Source organism: Ostrea edulis, chromosome 9 (genome assembly GCF_947568905.1).
Source record: "Ostrea edulis chromosome 9, xbOstEdul1.1, whole genome shotgun sequence".
Lineage (NCBI taxonomy): Eukaryota > Metazoa > Mollusca > Bivalvia > Ostreida > Ostreidae > Ostrea > Ostrea edulis.
Genome location: NC_079172.1, coordinates 46,039,079 through 46,066,854, shown reverse-complemented (window position 1 = coordinate 46,066,854; position 27,776 = coordinate 46,039,079). Strand labels below are relative to the sequence as shown.

At 33.7% G+C, this 27,776-nt stretch overlaps 1 protein-coding gene and 1 long non-coding RNA gene across 11 annotated transcripts; one reads left to right on the top strand and one right to left on the bottom strand.

Annotated features, from left to right (window-relative positions):
• Nucleotides 1–23,264, top strand: LOC125658290 (monocarboxylate transporter 9-like). 10 transcript variants are annotated; one of them, XM_056149386.1, is made up of 8 exons: nucleotides 485–591; nucleotides 4,600–4,637; nucleotides 9,454–9,489; nucleotides 11,188–12,022; nucleotides 16,507–16,650; nucleotides 17,547–18,644; nucleotides 20,008–20,133; nucleotides 20,383–23,264. In XM_056149386.1, the coding sequence occupies exons 4-8, from the start codon at nucleotides 11,785–11,787 to the stop codon at nucleotides 20,568–20,570; spliced, it is 1,794 nt and encodes a 597-aa protein (XP_056005361.1). In that variant the 5' UTR covers nucleotides 485–591; nucleotides 4,600–4,637; nucleotides 9,454–9,489; nucleotides 11,188–11,784; the 3' UTR covers nucleotides 20,571–23,264. The 10 variants fall into 10 exon arrangements, with proteins under 10 accessions (XP_056005364.1, XP_056005360.1, XP_056005358.1 ...); XM_056149389.1 differs by lacking the exons at nucleotides 4,600–4,637; nucleotides 9,454–9,489 and adding an exon at nucleotides 1–140 and having other exon boundaries at nucleotides 491–591; XM_056149385.1 differs by lacking the exons at nucleotides 4,600–4,637; nucleotides 9,454–9,489 and adding an exon at nucleotides 316–408 and having other exon boundaries at nucleotides 491–591.
• LOC130050183 (uncharacterized) lies at nucleotides 12,017–14,679 on the bottom strand. The gene is made up of 3 exons (XR_008798597.1): nucleotides 14,030–14,679; nucleotides 12,578–12,683; nucleotides 12,017–12,155 (listed from the first exon to the last, which is right to left on the bottom strand). It is a non-coding gene; the product is annotated as an uncharacterized LOC130050183 (long non-coding RNA).
• Nucleotides 23,265–27,776: the final 4,512 nt, after the last annotated feature.

The following is a 27,776-nucleotide window of genomic DNA, read 5'->3' as shown; positions in this document are numbered from 1 at the left end:
TGACAAGGAAATGATGGGCACAGAAATTTTTTTGAAATGTGCATATATATTTTCAATGCATATCAGAATTTTTTTCAAATATTTGTTTCAGAGTTATACTACCTGGAAAGGAGTATGTGGCAAGCTGACAAGATGATATTGTAAGTTAACTTGCATAATATGTAATGGTGTGCATGATGATAGATGGTAGAATATACACATTTTAACATATGGATATAAATTGGATAAAGAAATGAAGTATTGTAGATGCATTTCTAATGTGTTGGATATAATGCTGATTGACAGTGCACACTTAAAGGAAGCTATTTTTAGCAGTTGCTTTTTAAATTGTGGTGCAGAAATGTTATTTATACAGTCACAGTGGGAAAACACCCCTTGAACCATATTGCACAAGTAGTTGAATTTCAGGTAGTCATCAAGGGATTAAGATTTAGTCATAAATTTGTGTCACACTAAAGCACAAGTAGCTATTTCCCTATTGATTTTTCAGGTGGTGAAGATCGACTGACTTTGAATAAGACTGTGTGATTTACTTACAGCTAATTATTGGATTTTTACGTTTTGATCAACAACAAAGGGAAAGTCTTAAAGGTAAGGTTTTGTTGGAGCAAAAATTAAGATTCTATTATTTCTACCTATAAGTAATATGGTAAAAATTTGCTATTGTTACAGCTAGAGTATGAATTAACAGATGTTCTGTATACACTGATCAGCTGATTTACAGAAATACATGTGCATGCATTCAGTGAACTATTTATAGCTTCAGTAGTAATGATACATCATATCAGTATCTGAGATTAGTTATGCTGAAACAACCAGAATCAATGAATACAATTCTTTTGATTTCTCTAAAGTAACGTCAGATCAATATATTGGCTTCATCACATGTTAATCACATGACCAGTATAAACAAATACAAGCTGAATATTAATTGTTGCTGGATCAATGCATCAGCTGTGTGTCACATGATGTCTGTATGAGAGAGGGATCGCTGATGCTGGATATATGTACATTATCACAGGGAAATGTTTTATCTTGACCTATGACTACACAGCTAAGTAAGCATGTTTATATCAATGTGAAGGCTGAGTCAGTTATAGCATATTTCTTTGTTCATCTTTGACTTTCTTTGAATTTTGATGAAGGCAGACAATGTGTGCTAGCTTATAAATATTTACTGGGCTTGTTGATGCAGATTCTGATCTTAGGTTGAAGCATTTGTATGGACATGTGGTTAATGTGTCTGCACATTATTTGATAATGTTTATATACTTAAGACTTGTAAACTGAAAAGAATTAAATAGGGATGTAGTTTAAGGAGATCATATTACAATCATTTTATATGTACTGCAGATTCTGATACACAAAAATTATTTTGTTTTGTACTTAGTAAATATATACATGTATTAACCCATATTTGGTTCTGAAGTGATATTTTGATCTTTTACACATTGAGAATTTTGTTTATCAAATGTATATATATATATACATTTGTATATATATATATATTGTAACTGCGTATATTGCTAGAGTTCCCAAATTCATTGGGATTTTAAATTTGTAGAAATTTATCCCACTGCCATTGATTAGTATGTAATATAATCTTCAGATCTATTGTTAAATAGGTCCGCTGTCGCAAGGTCAACTACAATTTGGCTAAGATTATGTCAACAAGGTCTTTTGGATTTTATCTGTTTACGTTGACTGGGTTTTTTTACAATTCGGTTAAGTTCTCTATTGTGTTTGCAAGTTTGTAAACATTTGCAGATATATCTGTATTTCTACTCATGCAAGCATTTTTTCAATGGAAAATATATTCTTGATTTGAGATATATACATTATACTAAGCTTAGGCAACATGAATTTTCTTCATGGATATCAACTACATGCATCATATTCTTTTACGAGTTTGATGATTTAATGATAAAATTTTATAAATTCATAAGGAAATGATTTCATATTCTTTATAAATTCTGAAAATGATTGTGTGACTGCATGAATTCTGAATTCCTGTAGTTGATAGTTTGTTTATATGACATCAATTTAAACATATACATTTCATGATGCCTGTAAAGCTTTTCCTGCATTACGGGAATATAGATTTATCAATCACTTTCTTCTTTAATGTGACTGAAAAAATATGATGATATGATTAATTAACGTAGTTCCACCCTCCTGTCATAAGATTTCGCAAAGTCAATGATTCAATAAGATTTGCGCATAACAGGAACTTAAATTTTGTTAGAGTCTTTTTCAATAGCTATTGTAAAAAATCTTGTAAACCATAGAATATTTCAAAAGTCTAAGTTATATATCAATAGTCAATTATATGTTTCAAAATATTGAATCCAAGGGCAATAACTCTGTTTTCATTAAATTATTTATCAAGTCCATTATGTTATCATATAGATTTCCTTTATTTTTCCCAAACATTTTGTATATATTTTAAAGAAACAGTTTCATGAAATTGTTATGAATACTATTACATCGTTTTAACCAGTTCTTGTGAAATTTTGATAATGCTGTTTAAGGAAAATTGCAATTTTCTGACGTTGATACAGGTATATGTGTGCTAATTGATAAAAAAAAAAATTATCAATACCCCAACATACTTATTTTATCATTTTTATTTGTTACTAAGATATGTTATTTGAAGAATCAACAATCAAATAGAAGATTGAACCTACATGTATAATTCTACAGGAGTGGAATTGCCTTAAGGTAACCATACTCGCAGTTTTATCTGATACAGGTTTAAAATGTGTATTTATTTCCATTCATTAGAGTTAAACCTAACAAATTATCAAATAAAATAAATAGGTCAACACACTTCTTAAAATGTAAGACGTACATAAACAGAATCATATATCACCGTCAGAAAATTGCAATTTTCCTTGAACAGCGTTATTAAAATTCCATACAAACTGGTTATGACGATATAGTAGCATTCATAACAATTACATGAAACTGTATCTTCACAAAAATATACAAAATGTCTGTAAAAAATAAAGGAAATCATCGCATAATAGACTTGATAAAGAAATCAATAGAAACAGAGTTATTGCCCTTGGATTCAATATTTTGAAACGTATCATTGATTATTCATCTATAACTTAGACTTTTGAAATATTTTATTTTTAACAAGATTTTTTACAATAACTATAGGAAAAGACTCCAACAAAATGTATGTTCTTATCATGCATAAATCTAACCAAATCATTGATTTTGCAAAATCTGATGACATCACAGGAGGGTGGAATTACTTTAAGCAATGTATTATGGAGGTTTTAATATAAACATTGGAAACAGGAATGAGATGATTTGTAGAAATAAATACCCTATGCATCCAATTTGTTTGTAAATCCTCCTTGATACAAATAACATGGACAATTATTCCTTAACAAATTTGATTATGTAAAGTTGAAAGGTGAATTACTGAAAAGTAAAAAACATGTATATTGAAAGGGCATAGTATAATAATTAAGGTATTATATATACCAGTTTGCTCAGATTGTGTTAAAACACAGTTCAATGTCTTTATGTAGAGATGTCTATTTATTATATACCCATCAATGTATCGTTCTTTGATACTGTGGATTTCACAGCGTGTGATCCTGTTTTCAGGATCACCACACTGTGGTTTTCTGATTCCGTATCAGTATCCGCTGAAACTGATGCCATCGTCACAATGCATCAACGCAACGTTATTTGTGGAAAATATTGACCGTGTCACAAAACAAAACTGAGTAGACAAAACATAATTTCATGGTATGTCTGTGTTTTTGATAATTTGGATTACATTTATTATCTTATAAATGTGGATTTAACATGCATAAGGGGGTACATAATAAATTTATCATTACTACAGTAACTTGATCCAAAGAGTTGGATCACGTCGAGTTGACAGGCGTGAATCATCAGATCAAACTCGACGCTTTGCGACTCGTGTGATCTGATGATCCGCGCCTGTCAACTCGACGTGATCCGACTCTTCAGATCAAGTTACTGTAGTAATAATATATATATATTGTCTTTATTGTAGAGATGTTCATTGTCTTTATTGTAGAGATGTTCATTGTCTTTATTGTAGAGAACTGTTCATTGTCTTTATTATAGATCTGTTCATTGTCTTTATTGTAGAGAACTGTTCATGTTCTTTATTGTAGAGAACTGTTCATGTTCTTTATTATAGAGATCTGTCCATTGCCTTTTTCATAGAGATTTGGTCAGTATGTGTCTTTATTTAGAACTATGATCATATTGACTATCATAGAGATATTGTCATTATAATAACTTTATTATAGAGATCTGGTCATCGCTTCTATTGTAGAGGTGACCTAATTGCTCTTAATATGTCCTGGAATTGTCAGAATCTGTATGATATGCAGTCTATGACCATAACCTTAACTCTTAAGGAGGAATATCACATGGTCATAATGGCTGACTTAATATGAATGAAAATATCAATAAGAGCAATGCTTGTACATGTATATTCCTTTTAAATCTAATTGCCTAACTGGGTATGTGAATGTGTTGATCAATTGCTAATCTGTGGATCATGGGTTTGAGTCTAGCAGGGATTTTATTTTATTTTTTCAGATTACTTACTACTAAAACTGTATTTTTCACTAAACAAGGTAACTTTTGAAAGTTTTCTATTTCAAAATATTATTTGACATATCCTCCACTTTCTATTCATATCAGATTTATCAGGAGTGTCATCCCTCCTTAATAACAGTGATAACTTTAATATATTCATTCAGGAGTTAAAATACATCTTAACCATACATTCAGGTGTTCAAGCATCATAGATTTATAGTTCTAATCATTTATAATCTAGTTTACCACACCATACCTTTATCTGATGGGTATTGACTGACATCTGTCAATAACCTTACCTGACCTATTGACCAGTCAGTGTCGTAGCTCTTAGCCTATTTAGACAGTTAACCCCATCACCCTGAAGTACTGACTTATCTTAAAACATTGAATCCCTTCATATTTAATCCTCAACAGATGGAGAATAAAAAGCTGGTGTAATATTTTTAGCTCACCTGAGCTGAAAGCTCAAGTGAATTTTTCTGATCGCCTGTTGTCTGTCTGTAAACTTTTTACATTTTCGACTTCTTCTCCAGAACCACTGGGCCAATTTCAACCAAACTTTGCCAAAAGCATCCGTTGGTGAAGGGCTTTCAGGTTTGTTCAAATGAAGGGTCATGTCCCTTTCAAAGGGGAGATAATCACAAAAATGCAAAAATAGGGTGGGGTCATTTAAAAATCATCTTTTCAAGAACCACTGAGCCAGAAAAGCTGAGATTTACATGAAAGCTTCCTGACATAGTGCAGATTCAAGTTTGTCAAAATCATGGCCCCCTGGGGTAAGATGAGGCAACAATAGGGGATCAGAGTTTACATACAAATATGTAGTAAAGATCATTAAAAATTTTCTTCTGAAAAATCACTGGGCCAGAAAAGTTTACATTCCCATGAAAGCTTCCTGACATAGTCCAGATTCAATTTTGAAAAATTCATGGCCCCCGGGAGTAGATTGGGGCCACAATAGGGATCAATGTTTTACATGCGAATATATAGGAAAAATCTTTAATTATGAGCCAAGTTGACTCAGGTGAGTGATGTGTCCCATGGACCTATTGTTAATATTTTATCAATTATTTGATATTTCCAATAATTGTGCAAAAAATGTTGAGGAGCATGAAAATATATGCCGATTATCATTTCTTTAATCTGTGTAGAATATAACTAGGGAAGTGTTTCATAAATTGATAACAGGGGGATACCTGAAGAAATATATTTTTGAGCACTCATTCACCCCACAACCTTATTGAAGCATGCTGTATAAAGAAAATATATTCTGGCACCTCAGGACCAGGTACCAAAGCTTAAAAGAAGATTCAGTGTCAAGCTGTTGATATTTTCATTCAAGATCAAGTGAAATGTGTCAAACGCATAGAAATAGAGAGAGAAAAAACAATTCATGTGTTTACTTGTCCTATTATTATATACACAACATATAAGCGATCTTGATCTCAAAGATGAACTGATGCTGTTTTTGCTGTGAAGAATTTTCCAGCAATGTGATTCAAACGAATGAATGTAATTAGGTGTGAAATATAAAGCTGAAGGTGTGGCACCACACAATAGTCTAGTGTCTTTGGCAGTCAGGTACACCATGACAGCATCATTTCTGTGGGATAAGTTCTCTGAATATTTTGTACACAATTACTCATTAGAAGATTGTTAAATGTAACGAAGAGTGATGTGTGTAAACGGTATCATTGTTTATGCACTGCGTCTGTTTGCTTGTAAGGAGTGGGATGGATATTGTGCTGGAGGATCAGGAATAAGACACCGCAGATTCTGGTAGTTTAAGTTGTTATTTGATGTTTGGTGCTCTCAGAGTTCCAAGCTGTGTCTTTGTATATGGTTTCTAAATTGGAAATGTGGAATATACATCATGTATACTTTTTTGAGCAGGTATTGGTAATCAATAATTATATTTATTGAAAAGATTTTTTAATCAGTGTTGATTAAGCTGTGAATGAATGTCCTGAGGTAGAAATTTAAACTTTTGATAAACTCCTCTGCATCATGTACTGTTTCATCCATTAATTGATCTTTTATTGTATGGTTGAACAAACTTGCAAATGAGTGACTTTGTTGTCTGTGAATTACTATGGGATTGCTGTCATCTGCCTGTCTGTTCATTATGTTCTGTAATTATACACAGGGAAGGTGATGTCTATTCTTGAAACATTCAAGTTCATTTTGTCATTATTGTTTCCTGTTCACAAACACATTGATTAATTATCCAACACTTCAGAGATATTGTGATGCTATATTCTTTAATATTTGATGTATTTTGATGACATCTGAGTACAGAAGTTTCTTTGAATCTTAATTAGTATTTGTATAGGACACCTGAGTCACTGGGTGCAGGTGACACTGATTCCATTGCTGTGCATCATATCCAACAATTGAACATTTTTAACTTCTTGATAACAATATAACTATTTCAATTCTTTTCAAATTTGGCATGAAGCATCTTTGGGACAAGGGGGACATAAATTGTAAATTTCAGGACTCCTGCAAATTGCTAAAAATTTACCAATTGTCCAAATTCTACTCTACAACCAAACATCTGTAAGAAAAACTAAATGCATAATCAAGTATAGAACAGGAAGACCTCTACTATAATTGTTACAGAAGATTTCATGGTCCCTGGGCTATAGAGGTTCTAATTCCAGGTCAAGGTCAAACTTGACATATGATGTTTATGTGTAAAACACTTAAATAACATCTTCTTTAATACTATTGAAACTAGATTGAAAGGAGGAGCAGGTAGCCCTATAATTTCATGATTTTGGGGTTATAGGTATTTTAGTTTCATGGTGGTGCCAAAATTATCTTAGTGATTATTGTCTTTATCATTTGAAAGACTTATCTTAAATTTTGCTTATAATAACTAGGTTCATATCTAAGAAAATCAGAAAGATGTGTAGCAAAATTGTGAATTTTTCAATCCCAGGGTCCAACTCTAAGATGGATCCAAAATTATATAGTTTTAAGATAGCTATATAGCATATATTATGTAAAGTCTTTCATCAGTATGGGCACTATGGGGTGCTAATGAATACAGGAATAGCTAGTATATGCAGAAAAGGATAATTATTCTAGATATCAAAAATTGTCTGATGTGTTTAAAAGGTTTCACAAAAAAAATTATAAGGTTAATGATATTATGACAGAAGCTCATGATAGAGAGTTTATCATTTGTTGAATAATTATAGATTTAGGTATTGTTTGCAAAGTTTGAAAAAGGTATGGTTATCAATCTTCAGTTTATGATATATATCACATTTCAAGTATTCTTTAGGTAAATGTGCCATTTAAAAGTTAAATTTGTGTTTGTGCAAACTTACGATGCTTTAATTGAATTAACATTTTATTACATAAACAAGGCTTGAGTTTTCTTTACAATAACACAGATATTGCTGTTATCCTTGCATTAGGAAGGTCCAAATTTTGGTTGTCAACTTTTAACAATTTATATATTTAATGTTTAGCATCAGAAATGAAATATATTTATTTCAAAAATGTGAACCAGTCCCTTTAAGGCCTTTGCTCTTGGGTCCATGATGGGGCCACAATAGGGGTTCATGAACCATCTTATAGATGAATATAATAAAGGCGAAATATCTTCTGGTGAACAACGAAACACAATGAATTAACTATATATTCATACCATACATGCTTACATGAAGGGAGGGTTTGGACCGCAATGCAGCAAAAGTTTCAAAGGGGAATTCTATAAAAATCTTCTCTTAGAGAGCAGAATGTTGCTACTTTGATAATGTTCATCAAAGGCAACTACAGATGTTTGTTATGGGCCTCACAACTAATTGTCAGCTGTCTTTGAAAATCCTGTCTGGGCAATAACTTTGTAACCTAGAGACATTTATTGCTCATACTTGACACAAAGATTCTTTATGACGTGATCGAGGGACGTGTGTCATGACCCCAAGTACCAAGGTCATTAGGTGAAAAAGTCCAAATTTTGATGTTTGATTAATTTAAAAACTGCTCATATCTGACCTGTAGGCTACTTATAACTTGAAGGTTATAATATGTCATGACCTTGAACCAAAATCATATACTGAAGTTGAAGGCCATTGGGTGAAAATGTAAAGAAAAAATGTTTTTCATATGCAGGTCATAACTTTTAATAGTTAAAGGAATTTTAAATACTCATGCATGACACAATGAAGATGTGTCATGTCTAATTGGCTCAAGGTCATTATAAAGTTAAGGTCACAGAGAGAAAGTCATTTCATGTACAGGTCATAATAAGAAGGAATCAGTGTTTACGGATATACTCATCCAGGCCTAAAATTATCTGTACTGATCATACGTACCCTATATTAAGTCATTTACTCAAGTTTAAGTTTACATGATTAAATTCAAATTTTATGTTCAGGTCATCACTTTTTAACATTTAAGCAACAGTAAATCACAAGCTTGTATGAATATGGGCTTTAAATTTGTGGTAGGTCATGTTTAAAATCTACAGCAGTTTGGATGAGCCTCATAGTGGGTATCGGTCCTTGATAGCTTAATAGGACAATTTAATTGCCTCAAGTTATTTTTTTCTCTAAGATGAATTTGAGGGAACAAAGTCTTTGTTATAAGGTCATATTAGTGCACAGTAAACTGGCGCTAAAAGGATTACTCAGAAAACGCCGTATTTTAAATACCCTATGTTAAGGAAGAACAAGCCAATGTCTGGTATAACTGAATTAACACATTGTTATGAAACCAGCAATGATATTGCCTAAAGTCATTCTGCTATTGATCCTGACTCTGGTCAATTACACATGCATCTGTAAATAATGTATAATGTGAAATCAAAATGCACAAATTCCATCTTTTACACAGTGTATCATCATTGAACTTTGGCAACAGGAAACAATGGTAGGTTTTAATTGTGGAGTGTTATATATATAGTGACCCCCGCCGTCTGAGCTGCATGAATTCGATACAATGTGTATTTGATCAAGAATATTAGTGAACTTTTATATTATTTTATTGATTTTTGAATAGGTAACGTGTGGAGTTTTTTTCCAAGAGTTGTTATATGTTATGTGAAGTTTTATCTTTCATTTTTGATTAATTTGATTAATATTAGGGACAAGATCAAATTTTTAAAGCTCTATGTCGGATAAAAATCTAAATTCAAATAGTTAGCGGAAGGGGGATAAAATCAACCGTAAGTTTCTGTCATCCGACATTAATTACACTTAGTGGAAAAAGAAAAACGACAAATGAATGTTAAAAATGACTTGATAATATTAGATTTTAATGAACATTTAATGGTTTTAATGTACACTTTTATTTGTGAATAAACAGTAGAAAAGGTATGCAGAGTGTGACGTATTTATAATCGTTATGTTTTTACTTATTAATTAATTGATTAGGTTCAACATTCATCATATTTAGTTTTAAAGGAGGGTGGGGAGGTCTTGGTGAAAACTATGTGAATTAGAATTTTTGTCGGACATTGAACTTTTGATCCCACCCCCGAAGAGCATCACATGAAGTCGGTCTCGGGACTACAGTAAAATAATTATAATTGACTTTATAGTAAACTAACTCGATCACTGTGAACCTGGCACTATCATGAGAGATCATTTGCATTAACTGAATTGTAATAGAAATGATACACAGATGAATATCATTGATTAGTAATACAAATTATGTTAGGGGAATTTGCCAGATTACAGGGTAATTATGCAATAGCATTGAAGTGAAAATAGTGCAGTGCTCTTAGATCTGCGAAAGGCAAATCCTTAGTAGTCACAGATCACAGATAAAAGTATCAAAGCTCATCTTAAGGTGGTCGGTTTTTCTTATTATCATTGCTTGCATGTTTACAATAAAAGATTATTTACAGTGAAAAGAAGATTTATGCTTTATTTACATTGCATCCATACAGTCTCCATTATTTCTATATCCTTCAGTATAGATAATATTATATAAAGCAATTTGAAAGAAATAGGAAATAGTTATATGTTATTGCCATTAAGTCCTGCTAAGTTAAATGATTTAGTATTGGGTACTATGGGGGGATGGTCGTGCATCCAACTCTCCATGTAAAAGACTTGCATGTCAATGACACTTTAAATTTTTATTGATCAAAGTATATATTTTTATAATGATGGTCTGGTGTATATCCTTTGTAAAGATCATATTAATGCTTTTAATGCAATAATGCTGAAAGGTAGGACTAAAACAGCATGCAGTTGCTCCATCATCAAAACATTTAATGTAGACTACAGGATATGATCTATGAAAAATGCCATTACAATTTTATAAAAGGACAATTTTAGTTGCATTATTAAAATTGTTCAAGGTAATCATTACTAAGATACAAGCTAGTACATGTAGAATTGAAAGGTATACTTGTTTGACTCTAGATGAAATATGTTAAATGTTAATCTTTTGGTAATTCTCAGTAAAAATTTAAAGTTATAAGTTTAATTTGACTTTGTCCAGCATTTGTAGGTGACATGTTGATTTGGGAGATAAAACCACTTGACATGTATATGAATGTAAATAAGATGATTTGATTTTGATAAACATTGATCTTTATTTTGTTTGCTACTTTTTCAGAGACAATCCACTTGATAGTGCCATTTTCACAGGTCATGTGGTCACCTAAGTGAGTGATCAGTGCGTGTTTCTCAATTTGTAAGCCATCCAGCAGTTTTTTCAGCCAACAGAAATTACCTTCTCAGAACACGTTTTGTTAGAAGTGGATTTCTGGCCCCCTCTTTACTATAATGACTGCATCTTACTGAAGTGTTGTGCATTAAGAATTGACAAAATAGCTCTATACGGCCAACACAAGTCTGTCACAGTTTGATCCAACATTTGATACGGATTAATGCTTTAATTGGAGGAAAATCCATTCCACCCTGCAGACTACATGGAAAGTTACTTGTTGCATCTTTCCGTTGGAGATACTCACTTTCTGCTAGCCAATCAAACCTTTGGGAATTTCTTGGAACCTTCCAGTGATTATTTCCAGAGAGCTGGAGGTTGACATCTTTAATTTCCTGCAATAAAACAATTCACAGACCCAAAAATAGTTATACCAGTGTGGAATTCAAATCAGCAATATTGTAAACTGTCCTGCCATTGTGATATTTTGTTGCTTTATTGATTTCATATTTTGAAATCACATCTTTGACATTCAGTTAAGCAGTAATGGGCAAAGGTAGGGGAAAAGGAAAACACGGTGTGGGAGTAGACAGCATGCCCACCCCACCAGACGGGGGTTGGGGCTGGTTCGTGGTACTGGGGTCATTCCTGCTTCATGTGGTGGCTGATGGAATCGTCTACTCTTTTGGAGTATTCTACATGGAGTTCTTGACTTACTTCAAGGGAGGAAAAGGAGAGACTGCGTGGGTGGGGTCACTTGTCCCAGGTGTCACTTTGCTCGTTGGTAAGTCCAAAATTTACTATCATCCAGACGGATTCACCGATTTTACTGATATCATGATAATGATAATCTGTTTCTCTGTATGATGATTGCATACTTAAATTGATAGTACATGAACATCTGTCATCTCTAGTACCTAAGGATGAATGGTCAAAGATGAGGTCAATTGAATACTGATAAACTATTTTACAATTTAAGTAATGATTGTAGATGCATAATGAACATAATCAGGTCAATGGAATACTGATAAAATAAAATGGGTTTTTTATGATTTAAGTTATCACAGATATATAATGAACATAATCTAAGGTAATATAAAAAAAATTGACTGTAGAAAGTTCATCTGGTTGTATATTAGTATAACAGAGACTGTTTTATTTCCCTGGTGAGGATTGAACTCAGGACCTCTGGCATGACAGTCCAGTGTTTTACTGATTGAGAATGAGTCAGTAGAAAAGCCATGTACAATGTATCTAACACTACCATGTACATGCTCTCAGGACAGCTCTAGTTTAGGCCCATTTATTTTCCCATGATTTTTAAATTTTTAATACTCACAGGAAGCATGCATTTAGACATCACACGATTCCTGTGTTCATGATGAATGATTCCAACCTTGCACACTGCATGACCTCTACAAAAGCATAGACAGTCAGGTACAAACCTGAAAAATATAGGACTGGAAAGTGAATTATATTGAATGGGGTTCCAGCTAATAGGACAGACGTGTACTACATTCATCAGTTCTAATTAGTGATTAACAATCACTGAGTAATAAATAAAACTGGGAAAATACTCAAAATGGAAACACTGAAATTATAACACAGTACATACATGTATATATCTACTTAGTACAAGACTGGAAATAGGATTTTTTGGCAAATTTCGTGAAGGTATATGTCCCTATTAGATATTTCAATTGCACTTAATTATGATTATATTTCTATTTTTTATCATATTTCTATTAATAAACAACCAATGGTATGAATGATATTCAATGTCTAAATCCATTTATACACTAAACTGGAGTTTTCACAGGAACTTTCGTTTTATGGAATACATGTATGATATTCCCTGCTATGATAGTAAGTGCTGGTATGAACTGCTGTTAGAGTTGCCATGGGATACACATCTTGTGTATAAGAAATTGGAAGAAAGGAGGGGTATGCAGTTTTGTTTTTTTGTTTTTGGTATGCATGATTAATGATTTCCCTTTTGAAACTGTAAAATGAAAACCACTTGTAATTTGACCAGTTAAACCAAGTCTTTTAGTCTATTTTCCAGTGGTAATTTACCTGTGATAGAATTAATGGACCCTAATACAATCAAATCTCATTAATCTGGACACTCAGACTCTTATTTAGTAGTTATAGTTAAAATTTTGGAAATAGATATGCAATATGCTGGTCATGCACATATTCCTGCTCTCTCATATATAGACCTTATCCTTTTAAAGATTGTCCGTTTGCTGTAATACTTACAGCACATCATTTTAGAAGTAAGTATACATATGTAGATAGGAAGGTAATATGGGGAAAGGTGCCCAACTCAAATTATTAAAGCCCTCATAATTAAAGTGCATTGGATGACAATTACATATTTTGTTGACATACATGTATTGTGATATTGATGAAATGACTTACTGCACCCCAACTCTTGACACTATCTCTTTCAATTTACATTACACAGTATTCTGATAATGGAACAAAAGATACATTTTATGAATCGTCACATTATAGCAAATCAACAATTTTTGAAGACTAGCCAAGTTATTCTGGGCAGAAGTCATTTGCATAATGCATGCCAAATTCCAACCCATTGACATACCTATTATTTGCGTTGTTATAAACTGGTCAATCATTCAAATCAGCTATAGAAATTGAGGTCAGAAATCTCTAGTAGATATATACATCTACATTGTATATCTTATCTTAAGTAACAACATTATTATCACATACGTGAATAGTATACTGCACAAATTATATTGCATGGAACAAATGTCTTCTATACCATTGTTTTTGTGTCACCTGCGTTACGCAGTGGCGACATATAGGGATCACTATCCGTCGTCTTGCGTCGTCCTGCGTCGTCGTCTGGCGTCGTCGTCGTCACAAAAAATTTCTGTCACAGTTTTCTCAAGAACCACATGGGGCAACTCCCTGATATTTGGCACAGAACATCAGTGTGGCCAACTGTATTGTGTAAGACATTTTCGAATCTGTCGCTTATCAACTTCCTGTTTGCCGGGACTTAGAATTTTTTACAGCAAACAAATTTCTGTCACAGTTTTCTCAAGAACCACATGGGGCAACTCCCTGATATTTGGCACAGAGCATCAGTGTGGCCAACTGTATTGTGTAAGACATTTTCGAATCTGTCGCTTATCAACTTCCTGTTTGCCGGGACTTAGAATTTTTTACAGCAAACAAATTTCTGTCACAGTTTTCTCAAGAACCACATGGGGCAACTCCCTGATATTTGGCACAGAGCATCAGTGTGGCCAACTGTATTGTGTAAGACATTTTCGAATCTGTCGCTTATCAACTTCCTGTTTAGTGACAAAAACCATTTCAATAATTTACTTTTTCAACATTATACGTGATATATTACATATAGAATGAACTAGCAGGCGACACATGTCTTCCGGGGAAGACTTAATACTGCGTTTATCCATATATTATATATACAACTGTGTGTGTGTGTATATATATATATATATATATATATATATATACATGTATATAAAGCACAGAAATAGCAATGAACTCTTAAATGAACATAACTGCCCTAACTGAAGAAATATTTAATATAAAGCACTGAAAATTTCACTTTATTTGGATACCCACTTCCGCCCCTACCGGGATTGATGTATTATATATATATATATATATATATATATATATATATATAATACATCTACAAACATGATGAGTATATAATTAAAGACAGAATTTGGGTATTCTAGTGATGACTTAATAATTTTGTATGAGGCAATTAATTCAAAGAGTAATAAGGCCAAAATAAAATATATGTGTGTTTCCTATTTCACTCCCCAAAAATTTAGGTAGGGTAGGTAGGTAAAACATTTTATTCTAATGAAACATTCGGTTTGAAATCTTACATTGATACACTTTGAATGCCTGTCTATATATATACATTACAATTACTTTTTGAAGATTAATAGTAGTCAGAAACTCGGAATGCAAAAAAACCCCCAAAAAACCTCCAGTTTGAAAATTGAAATTTTTTATTTGATTTATATACTTGTATATATTGTCAATAAAAATTTTTAGGGTTGGCAGCAAAAAGGAAGGTAGGGCTAGGAAACCAAAAACACACATTTATTTTATTTTAAGACAAGGAATATGTTCACTGAGTGGCAGATTTTCAATGTATTAGGTAAATGTCCAAGATCCAGCAGTTTACTATAGGTCTAACTATGCCAGCAACTTTTTTCGACATGAAAAATACATTGCTATATATAATGTCTCTGATTTTAGTTTATATTCTTTACTTGTGCACAACATGGTACATCTGTGAACAAGATTTTGAGTTCTAATTTAGCTAAGCATTTTACTGAAGATTTCCCCATTCGTGCCTAGATTGTGACCACTTTATCGAGCTAGAATAATACATCCATGCTTTATCTCTCTCTCATAGTGAGCTAGGTCTGTACTGATTGAAGTAATTAGCCATCATCTTCTTTTGGAAAAAACCAGAGAATGACTTTCTCAATTCCATAGATAATGAAATTTCATTAAGTATATACATGTGTGTGTGTGTGTATATATATATATATAATATATATATATATATATATTTACAGTGCTTGCATCGGAACTAAAAATGTTGATTGCTGCTTAAAATTTTGATGAAATTTTATCTTTCTGTTAGAAATATTAAGTTACGTACAACAGATGTTTATAGAACCAATGAGCATTTTTTGGGTTTGTTTTTCAATTACATGCACTAGTAATTAGCCAGACATGCATGTAAACATTAATTTACATACAATATATATGCTCTATATAATAACTCATTAAGAATGACCAAAATGTTAATTATGATTGTCAAAATGTTGGAAAATCATTTCAATTCCTTTGTTCCATTTTAATGCAGCTACTTGCATCAGCCGTGATTGCATAGTTTAAAAGGTTTTAATTTAATTACTTCTAAATCACAAACGGATGATTAAGGATTAGAATATCATCTTATACATGTAGCTATAGACTTTCAAAATGAATTAACAGTCAGTGCATGATTGCAAAAATTATTAGTCAGCATTCCGAGAGGTTTTAATTGTTTGATGATCGATCTTTAAACTCCAAGGTATCTGTTGAATGTCCATTCACTCCAAATGACTGGAAATTTTAAGTGACAGTTAATCAGCTAGCTAGAATATTTATAATATTCAAATCTGTATACTTCTTATTGACTTATTACAATAAAGCGCCTGTATGTCATACTGTGTATTTTGTGTATTCTAGGACCATTAGCGAGTGCCTTGACCAACAGATATGGTTGCCGCTCAGTGACGATAGTGGGAGCCATCATTGCAGCAGTTGGTTTCATCCTTAGTCTGTTTGCACCCAACATTTACTATCTCTTCTTTAGTTTTGGCATTCTTTCAGGTAAAGATAGATTTTTATAATAAAAAAAGGGGGGGGGGTGTACAAGAATCATCTTTATATACAGTTGAATGTTGGTATCTCGAACACTGATATCTCAAATGCCATGGAATATGTCGAAGTGATCGAAAGTCCCGACCACTTATTCTTTGAGTAGTTTACCCTCGATATTTCGAATCCTTATATATCTCAAAGTTTTTTCTCGTTCCCATGGAGTTTGAGATAACAAGGTTTAACTTAAATGACTGTATATCTTCACAGTTCTTGTTAATTTGTAGACATTATGTGTTCAGAGAATATCATTAAGGGACATAAATCTGTAGAAATGCAATCTACTATATGGTCCTATGCATGTTGTATTTTCAGATTGATATTGTCAGTTTTAAGCTGTAAGACTGGTTAGAGCTTTAACTGCTAGAGGGTGTTTCATGATCCATTATACTATAAGGTCATTTGTAAGAGGTTTATGGTCCCAAGGATTGACAACACAATGTATTTGAGTCATCAGGCTTTAGAGTGCAGAGATTATGGATGCTTATATACATGTCCTTTATTCAAGGGATTGCTTATGATGAAATATTGTGCCATAATCATCATCCAAGGTCTTTTGAAAAAGTCAAGGTCACACAGAGTTTTAGCCATAACTCTATAAGGCCACTTAACAGAAGATTGACTAAGAGAGGGTGAATTGCAGAATTATTGCAAATTAGCAATTTATGCCCTCTCTCTGTGTGAAAAATAAGAAAATGATATTGATAGTACCATGATAGGCTCAATATTTATCTGGAAAAAAAACTTGTAATTTTTCTGAAACTGAAGAGGTACTTCTGACAGAAATTAATGAAAAATGTAATAATTTATTATAGATAAGTGTTTGGTTTTTATTTTTATTTTTGTAGGCCTAGGGTTTGGATTAATGTACCTTCCTGCCATAGTGAGTGTCAGTCATTATTTTGAGTCAAAGCGGTCCTTTGCAACTGGAATTGCCGTCTGTGGATCAGGCATTGGGACTTTTATTTTTGCACCAGTCTCCAAACTATTGGTAGATGAGTATACATGGAAAGGAGCTGTACTCATAGAGGCAGGAATCATTCTGAACTGTATTCTGTTCGGGGCCTTGTTTAGACCTTTGGTTGTAAAACATGAAAATGCAGATAGGGAATATGATGAAGAAAAGGGCAAACAAGAGGAGAAAGATAAACTCATGAAAAAACCCACAGAATCTAACGGTGTTCAATATACAGATCAGCAGGGGGATCTCCCAGACATTCAAAAAACTGGGACAAAAGACACCCTGGCCATTCCTAATAAACATTTACAGAATCTGATACTCCAGAATGACACTAATCAACTGTTTAGAAGTGAAGGAGCCATAAACAACATTGCGTCCAAAACGTTATCTGCCTCTCCATCAAAACAGTCTTTCAATCGTCAGACATCTACGCAATCTCATCTGACTCCATCTTCTGGTCCAATGTACAGAAAGGACATCTTTTATAGTGGTAGTCTCATCAATATCCCCCAGTATCGGTCAAACCCCAACCTGTTTATCACCAGTATAACCTCACTCCCGGATGTGATCCCTGATGACCAGGACTGGTGTCTGTTCCGGTGCCTTGGGCTCTCTCCAGAAATGAGGGATGCCATCAGACAAATGATGGACTTTTCTCTTCTTAAAGATGTCATTTTCTTACTCTTCACCATTTCCAACATTTGCACCAGTATTGGTTTTAACATGCCATACATATACCTCCCAGATCGAGCTCATGAGGTGGGAATTAACAAGACAGATGCCACATTCCTTGTGTCTGTTATAGGGATTGCAAACACTATTGGTCGAGTGGTGTTTGGATGGATGGCGGACAAACCCTGGGTGAATCGACTGATGCTGTACAACACTTCATTGTTTATATGTGGGATTGCGACAGCCCTCTCTCCTCTCAGTGACAGTTATCCCTTCCTGATCGGTTATGCTGCAGTCTTTGGTGCATTTATAGGTAATTATACTGACATCTAGGTAAATATACAAATGTCAATAGGCAATTAAACATATAAGAGAGGCTTTGTGTACAATGTATATATATATATATATATATATATATATATCTTCTATATATCTATCTAGATCTTCCATCTATCTATCTATATCTTTCTATCTATCTGTATATATATATATATATATATATATATATATATATATATATATATAATGTAAAACTAGAATTGTACTGTAAGAACAAGTAGAATTGTACAGTAAGAACGATTATGGGGAAGAGGAAAAATTCATAACAGATATGCATACATTTTAGAAATATGATCCACTGTCCTTATAGGACTATAATGGACATGTTAAATGTCGCTAACTACTGACAAATCAATCACCCTCACAATTAAGGCATATTTTACACAATCCATAATTAGCAAAGTTGTACAAATAGTTGACACATTTTTATTGCTACATTTCAGTTTTGACCTGCCATATACCACTAAACTTGATGATTTAGGGCATACTCAACCTTTTTATGTCATCAAAATTAGAACCAATAAATATTAGTATGAGTAAAAAAAATCATTCCCACGTATTTCTTCAAGGTCGGTCTCAGTGTAGACACTCATGATGAATTTACTGTAACTCATGTACCACAAATTATCATTTGCGACGACATAAGTTGTAAATAATTACTCAAGTGTTTCCTCTTAAGTACTTTTGATGATGCATATACATGTATATTTGCCTCTTAAACATTTAAAAGCTTGTGATCACATGATGATGAATTCTAAATATCGGCACGTGATGGAGTTACTCAGCTACAATTAGTGACACACAGCGAGTCCTTGTATCCCTAGAAGTCTATTGTTCATTTCACATTCATCAAAATAGTTACAACGGGGTCACTATTATTGACATAATTAGACAAGGAGAATAACAGGGGGCGTGTGGGTACACGTTATACTATTTTTAGTCTGTATAATCACATTACAGGTGTACATTTACGACTTAGAATTAAATACTTGAACTACAATCAGCAAACTATCCCCCCCACCCCCCCACACACTCATTTTGTTGCCTCCCTCGCAACTCACACGTTGAAATTGCTTCATATTGGTCTGAATTATTTGTTATAAACGTGTATACATGTATGTGGATCTGAATTATTTGTTACAGGTGTACATGTATATGTGGGTCTGAATTATTACAGGTGTATACATGTATGTGGATCTGAATTATTTGTTACAGGTGTACATGTATATGTGGGTCTGCATTATTACAGGTGTATATGTGGGTCTGCATTATTACAGGTGTATATGTGGGTCTGAATTATTTGTTACAGGTGTATATGTGGGTCTGAATTATTACAGGTGTATATGTGGGTTTGACCTCTGTGGTTCTTGTGGACCTGTTGGGACTTTCCAAGCTGACCAATGCATTTGGACTACTGCTGATGTTTCAAGGCCTTGCAACATTCATTGGGCCTCCAATTGCTGGTAAGTACTCATTGATACATGAAACTTGCATGTTTTTGATATACATATGGGATAAAGGGTGGTGTTTGAAACAACTTTAGACTAGAAGAAAAAATAATGTATGAGTCATTCTTTTCTGAATCACCAATCGTTCGGTGTAGCATCACTATACAATTTTTAATTGATCGATCCTTGGAAATTTGTTGTTTTCCAGAGATATGCAGTAGTCCTTTTTATGAAAATTGAAATTTCATATGTGCATGATTTTAGGTTGGCTGTATGATGGAACAGGAAGTTACGACATTTCTTTCCATGTAGCGGGTACAATGGTGGCCATCAGTGGTGCCATGCTCTACGCCATTCCGTTTGTCCAGAAATGTCTTGGTCGCAAACCACCCACTGATGAAATAGAAATATCTGCTCCTCAGGAAGAAGAGATGAAACCTCTGTCAGCTTGAACAAATGATCACCTTATAAAGTTTGAAAAATCTTTACAAAGTGCAGATATTGGTTTCCAGAGGGCAGACATTGGAGACATGCAGTGTTATATATATATACCCACCATACCGTGTCATTGATTAAGCAGGCACTTGATAAAGTGAAATAGAAGAAATTACATGCAACCGTCATATTTTCCTGCACTAAAACAAAAATGCATGCATGTATTATCTAGTTCCATGCTAGGTACAGGTTTTGATACCTTATATGAAGATATTGTAGGATTTATAATGGGGAATTAATCATGCTTAGCTTCATTAATGATATATTTTTATAAATGTGAATGCCATATATATTTTACATTAGATTATGATTTTATTCTTTGATTTATTCACATAAGTACAATTGCATTTGAAAAGCAATAGAGCACCTTTGTTGCTGGCATCATGATGGTCAATTCAGTGTGCCTTATATACAATCACTATGTATGTATTTATGGCAATAACAAGGTGTATGTGTAGGTGGTGATTGAAATGATGAAATTCTACGGTATCTCACCAAAATACAAAGCTCATTATACCCCCCCCCTCTCTCTCTCTTTGATCCGCTCTCTCAGCATCACAACTCTTGACTTGCACATTATTTGGAACATCTGAGTTCTTAGTAGCTATACCTACATGTACATGTATATTTAGACCATAAGCACTTTATGTGCCCATGTGTTCCCACTCCTAATAAAGCATAAAATAGTGCCCCTTTAATAGTGGCGAGCGTGTCATGTGTCTATGACAGGGAACAATTACATGTAGGCACATAAATAATTTATATTAAAAAGTGCATTATCACTTAATTCTCTAGCCTTGGGTGTCACTGATTGTGACAAAATTTCCAGTTGTTTTCTATCACACATTGTGTACTTCAGGACCAGTTCACTCTTCTAATGTATAAAGTCACAGTAATCTGAGTTAATTCAGATAATGGTGGGCTAACTCACTAGATCTATACCCATTCATACTTGGATAACTTAACCAATTTTTGTAGTTGGTAAGTTAATCTGCTACGGGTGTGAAGTTGGTTAGATTAATTTAGTTCATTGTCGTGTGAATACGAAATCAGTTCAATTAACCAGGATCATGTGTAGTTTTATCACAAACTGGGATTTTTACTTGATTTAATTATATTGTTACTATAAAGAATATCACAACTAAATTTTGCCTAAAATTATTTAGTTGTTAGTTTTGAAAACTTTACACTGGTAGAATAACTTACACACTAAATTTTTTATATTGTTAGAATGTGATATGGATTAGATAGGATGTGTTTATAAAGTTATACTGCATTTCAGCAATGTTAACTTAACCCAGTGTGGTCCTGAATATTGTACACCAGGCGATGTCAGTGAGTTTGGAGTGAGTGTATTCATAAGCATTTTTCACAGACCAGACATGCATGGATGTTATGCAAGCTAGATCCATTTTTGGTAACAGGAAGGTGGGGATGGGGGAAATCATGTTGATCGAAATTAATGTTGAATACAAAAAGTGCTATTTCATTTGTTTTTATTTTACCTACATGTATGTTGCATTAGACTTTATTTGAATACATTCTGTACATGTAATTTTCATGCGAGTCTGTGTTGATCTGTGAAAGATTTATATCCCACTCTTACAATGAAGATATTAATCATGAAGACAAGATATTAATTTTATTGAATTTTTCCATATTAGTAGTACTCTGCACTTACACATTGTAGTTTGTCAATATGCAAAAGTTCTAATGTTTATCTTAGTAACACTTTTAAAATGGCATGTAGGAAAATTAATTTCTCTTTACAATTTTCTCAGCATCTACACAGCTTTTTGATATTTTCTTGGTGGATTTTAAGGAGGCATAGCACGTCAACAATAGTTGTATTGGATGGAAAATAAAAGATCTAGAATAGTTTGAAATATTTTTAAAAATTTTAAAATTTGCATTACTTATTGAAAACAATGTGGCTTTTAGTAAAAAAAATTGAAAACCCCAGTGGGGCTTAAAACTCATAATATTCAGATTGACAGCCTCACACGTTAATCAGCTGAGTGAACCATCTATGTCACATAATTTAAAAAGCCAAATATTATATGACTGATACTATGCTTTGAAAGGAGGTCAGCCATTACGACAATTTTTGGCTATCTGAGTGTGACATGCAGTACCAGTTATAATTTTACAACTCATGATTGCGTATTTCCTGTTTGGTGGGAATACATGAATAAATTTGAGAAAGACAATAATATTACTTTCACTTTTATTTCAAAATTTAAAATATTGTGTTGGAAGATTTCGTAAAAGAAAACTTCAAAATTTCCATTGCCTAAACTTGGTATACATTACCAAAAGACTTTATATATTTCATATACATTTGTCATCCATTACAAATTTTCTGATTTGTGTTGTATGATAATTATTTTTCATTTGTGAACATCCATAATGTACTAATGGACAGTAAGAAAATTTCACTATAGTGTTTTGCCTCTATGCAATCCAGACTTTAAATTTTCTTCATTTTGAACCAAACCAACTGCAGTCTTGAGCTTTTTTGAGAGACTCTGATTTCGGGCCATTCGTATTAACAGAATCTAACTCTGGACAGTATATCTTTGTATTCTAAATATTTTTGAAGTGCAATACAACCAGAAACATTTACACCTAGTCAATAAAAATAAAAGTAACAAGGTTTTGTTTTTTGTGAGCTAATTTTGTTTTTAGCACACCAGTGTCAAATGAAATTTTCATTGCCAGTGGATGTCATAAACTTTTCATATATTCTAATCTCTTTACCGATTTTTGGAATCACTTAACCAATGGTTACAACCAAACTTTGCACTAAGTATCCCTAGGTAAAGGGGATTTAAGTAACTTCAAATAAAGGGCCATGTTCTATTCCAAGGGGTAGATAGGGTTGATATACATATTCTTTTTGAATGTACTACCAATGTAACACCACCACTTCTGGAGGGGGGAGGGGTGTTTAGAAGTCTTCTTCTCAAGAACCACGAGGTATCAAATTTACATGCAAGCATTTTCAGGTAAGTATAGTTTCAGTTTGTTTTTAAAATAATGGCCCCTGGGGCCAGGATGGGTCCATCAAAGGGGCTCGAAGTTCTAATGGAAATATATAGAAAAAATCGTCTTGTCAGGAACCCCAAGCCTTGAAGGTCAAATCTGTCGAATTTTAAAGCAGCCTCTTGTAGATTTACGTTTGTTCATACCATGACTCCCGGGATCATGTTCGTTTTATTTGGAATATATTGGGGGAGGGGTGGGATGAAAATGTTCTCAAGAGCAGCAATGGTACAATCTGTCAGATTACAATGCAAACAATGATCTTAAGTAGTGTAGATGCTTTTCAAATTATTGTCACCTCCCAGACAAGGTCCATGTAGTTATAAATTACAAATATAAAGGAAAAATCTATAGCAATTGTATTCTGAAAATTCTTGTAGTGTAGACTCCAGTTGAATTATGCTGTGACCCCCTGAGACAGGGCGGTGGTAGGAGGGGTGTGATAGAGGTTTAAGAGTTTGCATGGGAATATGTTGGGAAAGAATTTTAAATCTTCTAAAAAACATGGGTTCAATGTATCAAACATCTTCATGTAGTGTAGATTCAAGTACAAATCTCCACACCCTGGCCAATGGCCACAAGAGGGGTTTATTGTTCTACATAAGAATATGTAGATTTTTTTTTTTACATCTTTTTATTAACCTCTTGAATACATGTACAATTGGTTTAATTAATATGGAAGTGTCTGCATACAGAGTAGATTTCATTTTCTTCATTCCATGACTGGAACCAGAACAGGTCCGAAATAGGTCACGTAATCTATAAACGTAATAAATCACGTAATGACACCACATGTATATCGACGTTCTAGTAATAACACCACATGTATATCGACGTTCTAGTAATAACACCACATGTATATCGACGTTCTAGTAATAACACCACATGTATATCGACGTTCTAGTAATAACACCACATGTATATCGACGTTTATCCAGAAGAATGGAGACCCGAGTTACAGGATCCTAGAATTGTGTTTTAATGGCAGGTATTAAACATCATTTGTCACCAATATTAATGGCCACGCACAGAAACCACTAAAAATGGAATAAGAGGTACTTGATCTGTACTACCGGTAGTAATGTGATAATGCCGATTCCATCGGAACATAGCTCGGTCTTTTCCGTCTAGTCGAGAAAGCGACGTTTTATCTATTTTTCAGTCTGTCGATTCGATCACAGGCTCTCGGCGGTTTAAATATATAAAATTAATAAATGTCTATGAATAGAAATGTTTACGGGAAGTTTTCTTACAGTGTATATATTTATAACGTCGAGAGCCTGTAGATTGGATATATTTCCGTGAATTCGAAATAAAGAGACACCACAGAATCTTCCGCATCTGCCTCATTTATTGAACATAGATGTTAACAGCAAACAAACAACTCGACTTCTCCATCAACTTCCCATATTTATGTAGTAATACTCCATTATCACCTGCATATGGTGTTTAAATCTCTTATCTTATTCGATACGCAAGAGCTTGTTCTGCATATAATCAGTCTTTAAATGGAGGCATGTTACAGGGGTTTCAACAGTCTCGTTTAAAGTATTTCGCAAATTCTATGATCCTGTGATCGTTAAAACGATCTAGTTTGACATTACAAGCTGTCCTTTTGTCAAATGCTGTCTGACGTCTTTCATACCAATCGTTAGGCCGTTCTTTACACAGATTGTGACTACGGATTATTCGTTTATCTGATCCGTGTGACTGGTAGACAGGAAATGCTTACTCCTCCTAGGAACCTGATTCCATATCTGGTATGTCCAGAGCTCCATGTTTGCCCAATTCTTAATTTTGTATTCCTTATAGGAGTTATGAGATTGTTCACTGTTCGTTACCTTCACCTTTTCCTTGAAAGCGGATTTTGACTTTTAAAAGTTGAAATTTCCGTAATAAACGTGAAGTTTACAAAAGTCTAGTGGGGCGACATAAGGAGTATGAAAAAATGATTAAATAAGTCGTGATTACGAGATAAAAAGCCGTAAAAAAAAAACCACGCTAATATTATGACTTTATAAAGTCGTATAAAAATTACGAGATTAAAAACCCGTTATTACGAGTTGAAAAATTGCAATAACGAGATTTTAAAAAAAACAACAAAAACGTATAAACTCGTTATCTCGTAAGTACGACTTATTTATTTCCCATACCCCTAATTTGACACTACTAGGCCTTCTTGAATCTGATCACACTGTGATTGAAATAAAGGAGACAGAAAGCGCTATACTAGTCATTGAAGACGTATACAAACGTGGTCCACTACTCGTAACATACATATACAGGCGCAGTGGTGAAAAATATTGTCCGGTTCCTTCTCATTTTGTTTCTTCCCTTTTCCACCTGAATGTGTAGTCCCTTGTTAACTAAGTTACTGATTATCGTATTCCTAAGCTATAAGAAACACAACAAGAGGCTCATGGGCCACGTTGCTCACCCGAGTTCGCACCTTGGCCCATATTTAAAGATTTTCCCTACATATTCGCATGTTAAACTTTAATCCCCTATTGTGGCCCAATCCTACCCCTGGGGGCCATGGTTTTTACAAATTTGTATATGCACCACATCAGGAAGCTTTCTTGTAAATGTAAACTTTCTTGGCTCAGTGGTTCTTGGGAAGAAGGTTTTTAAAGATTTTTCCTCTATATTCCCATGTCCCTATTGTGGCCCCAACCTACCCCCGGGGGCCATGGTTTTAAAAAACTTGAATCTACACTACATCAGGAAGCTTTCATGTAAATTTGTACTTTCCTGACCCAGTGGTTCTTGAGAAGATTTTTAAAGATTTTCCCTATATATTTGCATGTAAATCTTTGATCCCCTATTGCGGTCCCACCCTACCCCTGTGGGCCATGGTTTTAACAAACATGAATCTGCACTATGTCAGGAAGCTGTCATATGAATTTCAGCTCTTCTGGCCCAGTGGTTCTTGAGAAGATTTTTAATGACCCCACCCTATTTTTACATTTTTGTGATTATTTCCCCTTTGAAGGGGGCATGGTCCTTCATTAGAACAAATTTAAAAGCCCTTCACCCAAGGATGCTTTTTGCCAAGTTTGGTTGAAATTGGCCCAGTGGTTTTGGAAAATGTAAAGAAAAAAATATAGACGGACAGACAGACGGACGACGGACAACAGGTGATCAGAAAAGCTAACTTTTCAGCTCAGATGGGCTAAAATCCACTACTAGTAAATACATGAACGTAAGTACATCTAAATTCTTATTAACAAATATTTCCAATTCTCCGTTGCACATGATTTATAATAATTTCTTGTGTTTATGAATCCACTAATCTCCAGAAACGATCTCCTACATGACAAATGAAATTCAAGAGAAGTGATTTAAAATCCCACTAATGGTTTCTATCTCTTTAATATCGGGGATTGGAGTCGTATGTACAGCAGATTATACAATTTACACCCACCCCCACCCCAACAATAATGTAACATCACTACTAACTGTTGTTACTTATCATTTTAAAGAATGGTGTTGACTAATTCTTCCTTCAGGAGCGGCAGATTTATCAATTTCAAAATATTTGTGTAATAATGAATAAGAATGAAACATTGATTACAGTAATCAAAACTTATATATATATTTTGATATCCTTCATTCAGAATTTTTATTCATGTTATAGATAAGATCGAATTATTCTAGCAAAATACGAAAATTAGTTTCTCATTTCCTCACTTTCTAACACAACCATAAACGATTTTATACGAAGTCTCCGGAATGGCCGTGTGTAGAATATTGAAGCAACTCATACTTTGATACCTCTTCTTAAGGAAAAAGGCCTAAGTCTGTATAACTCCCGCTCAAATCGTATTTTTAAGTCAACATTTGCATGCGTGGATCTGATCTTGTACTTCCTATCACCTCAATGCCTGTCTAGTTTAGTTTTGAAGTCGTTGAGATCTTTGGCACAAAGGACACATCCCGGTAAGCTGTTCCTGCTGTTTACAAACCTCATACCAAAATCTCCTGATGTTGAGTCTGCTCGGTTGCTTTGTCAGTTTTATGCCGTGCCGTATCATGGCTTCTCCTTCTGGTTGTGTGTGATCAAGGCAGTAGTTTGTCTTGATCCAATCTATCCTTTCCAGTCAAAATTTTAAAGACTC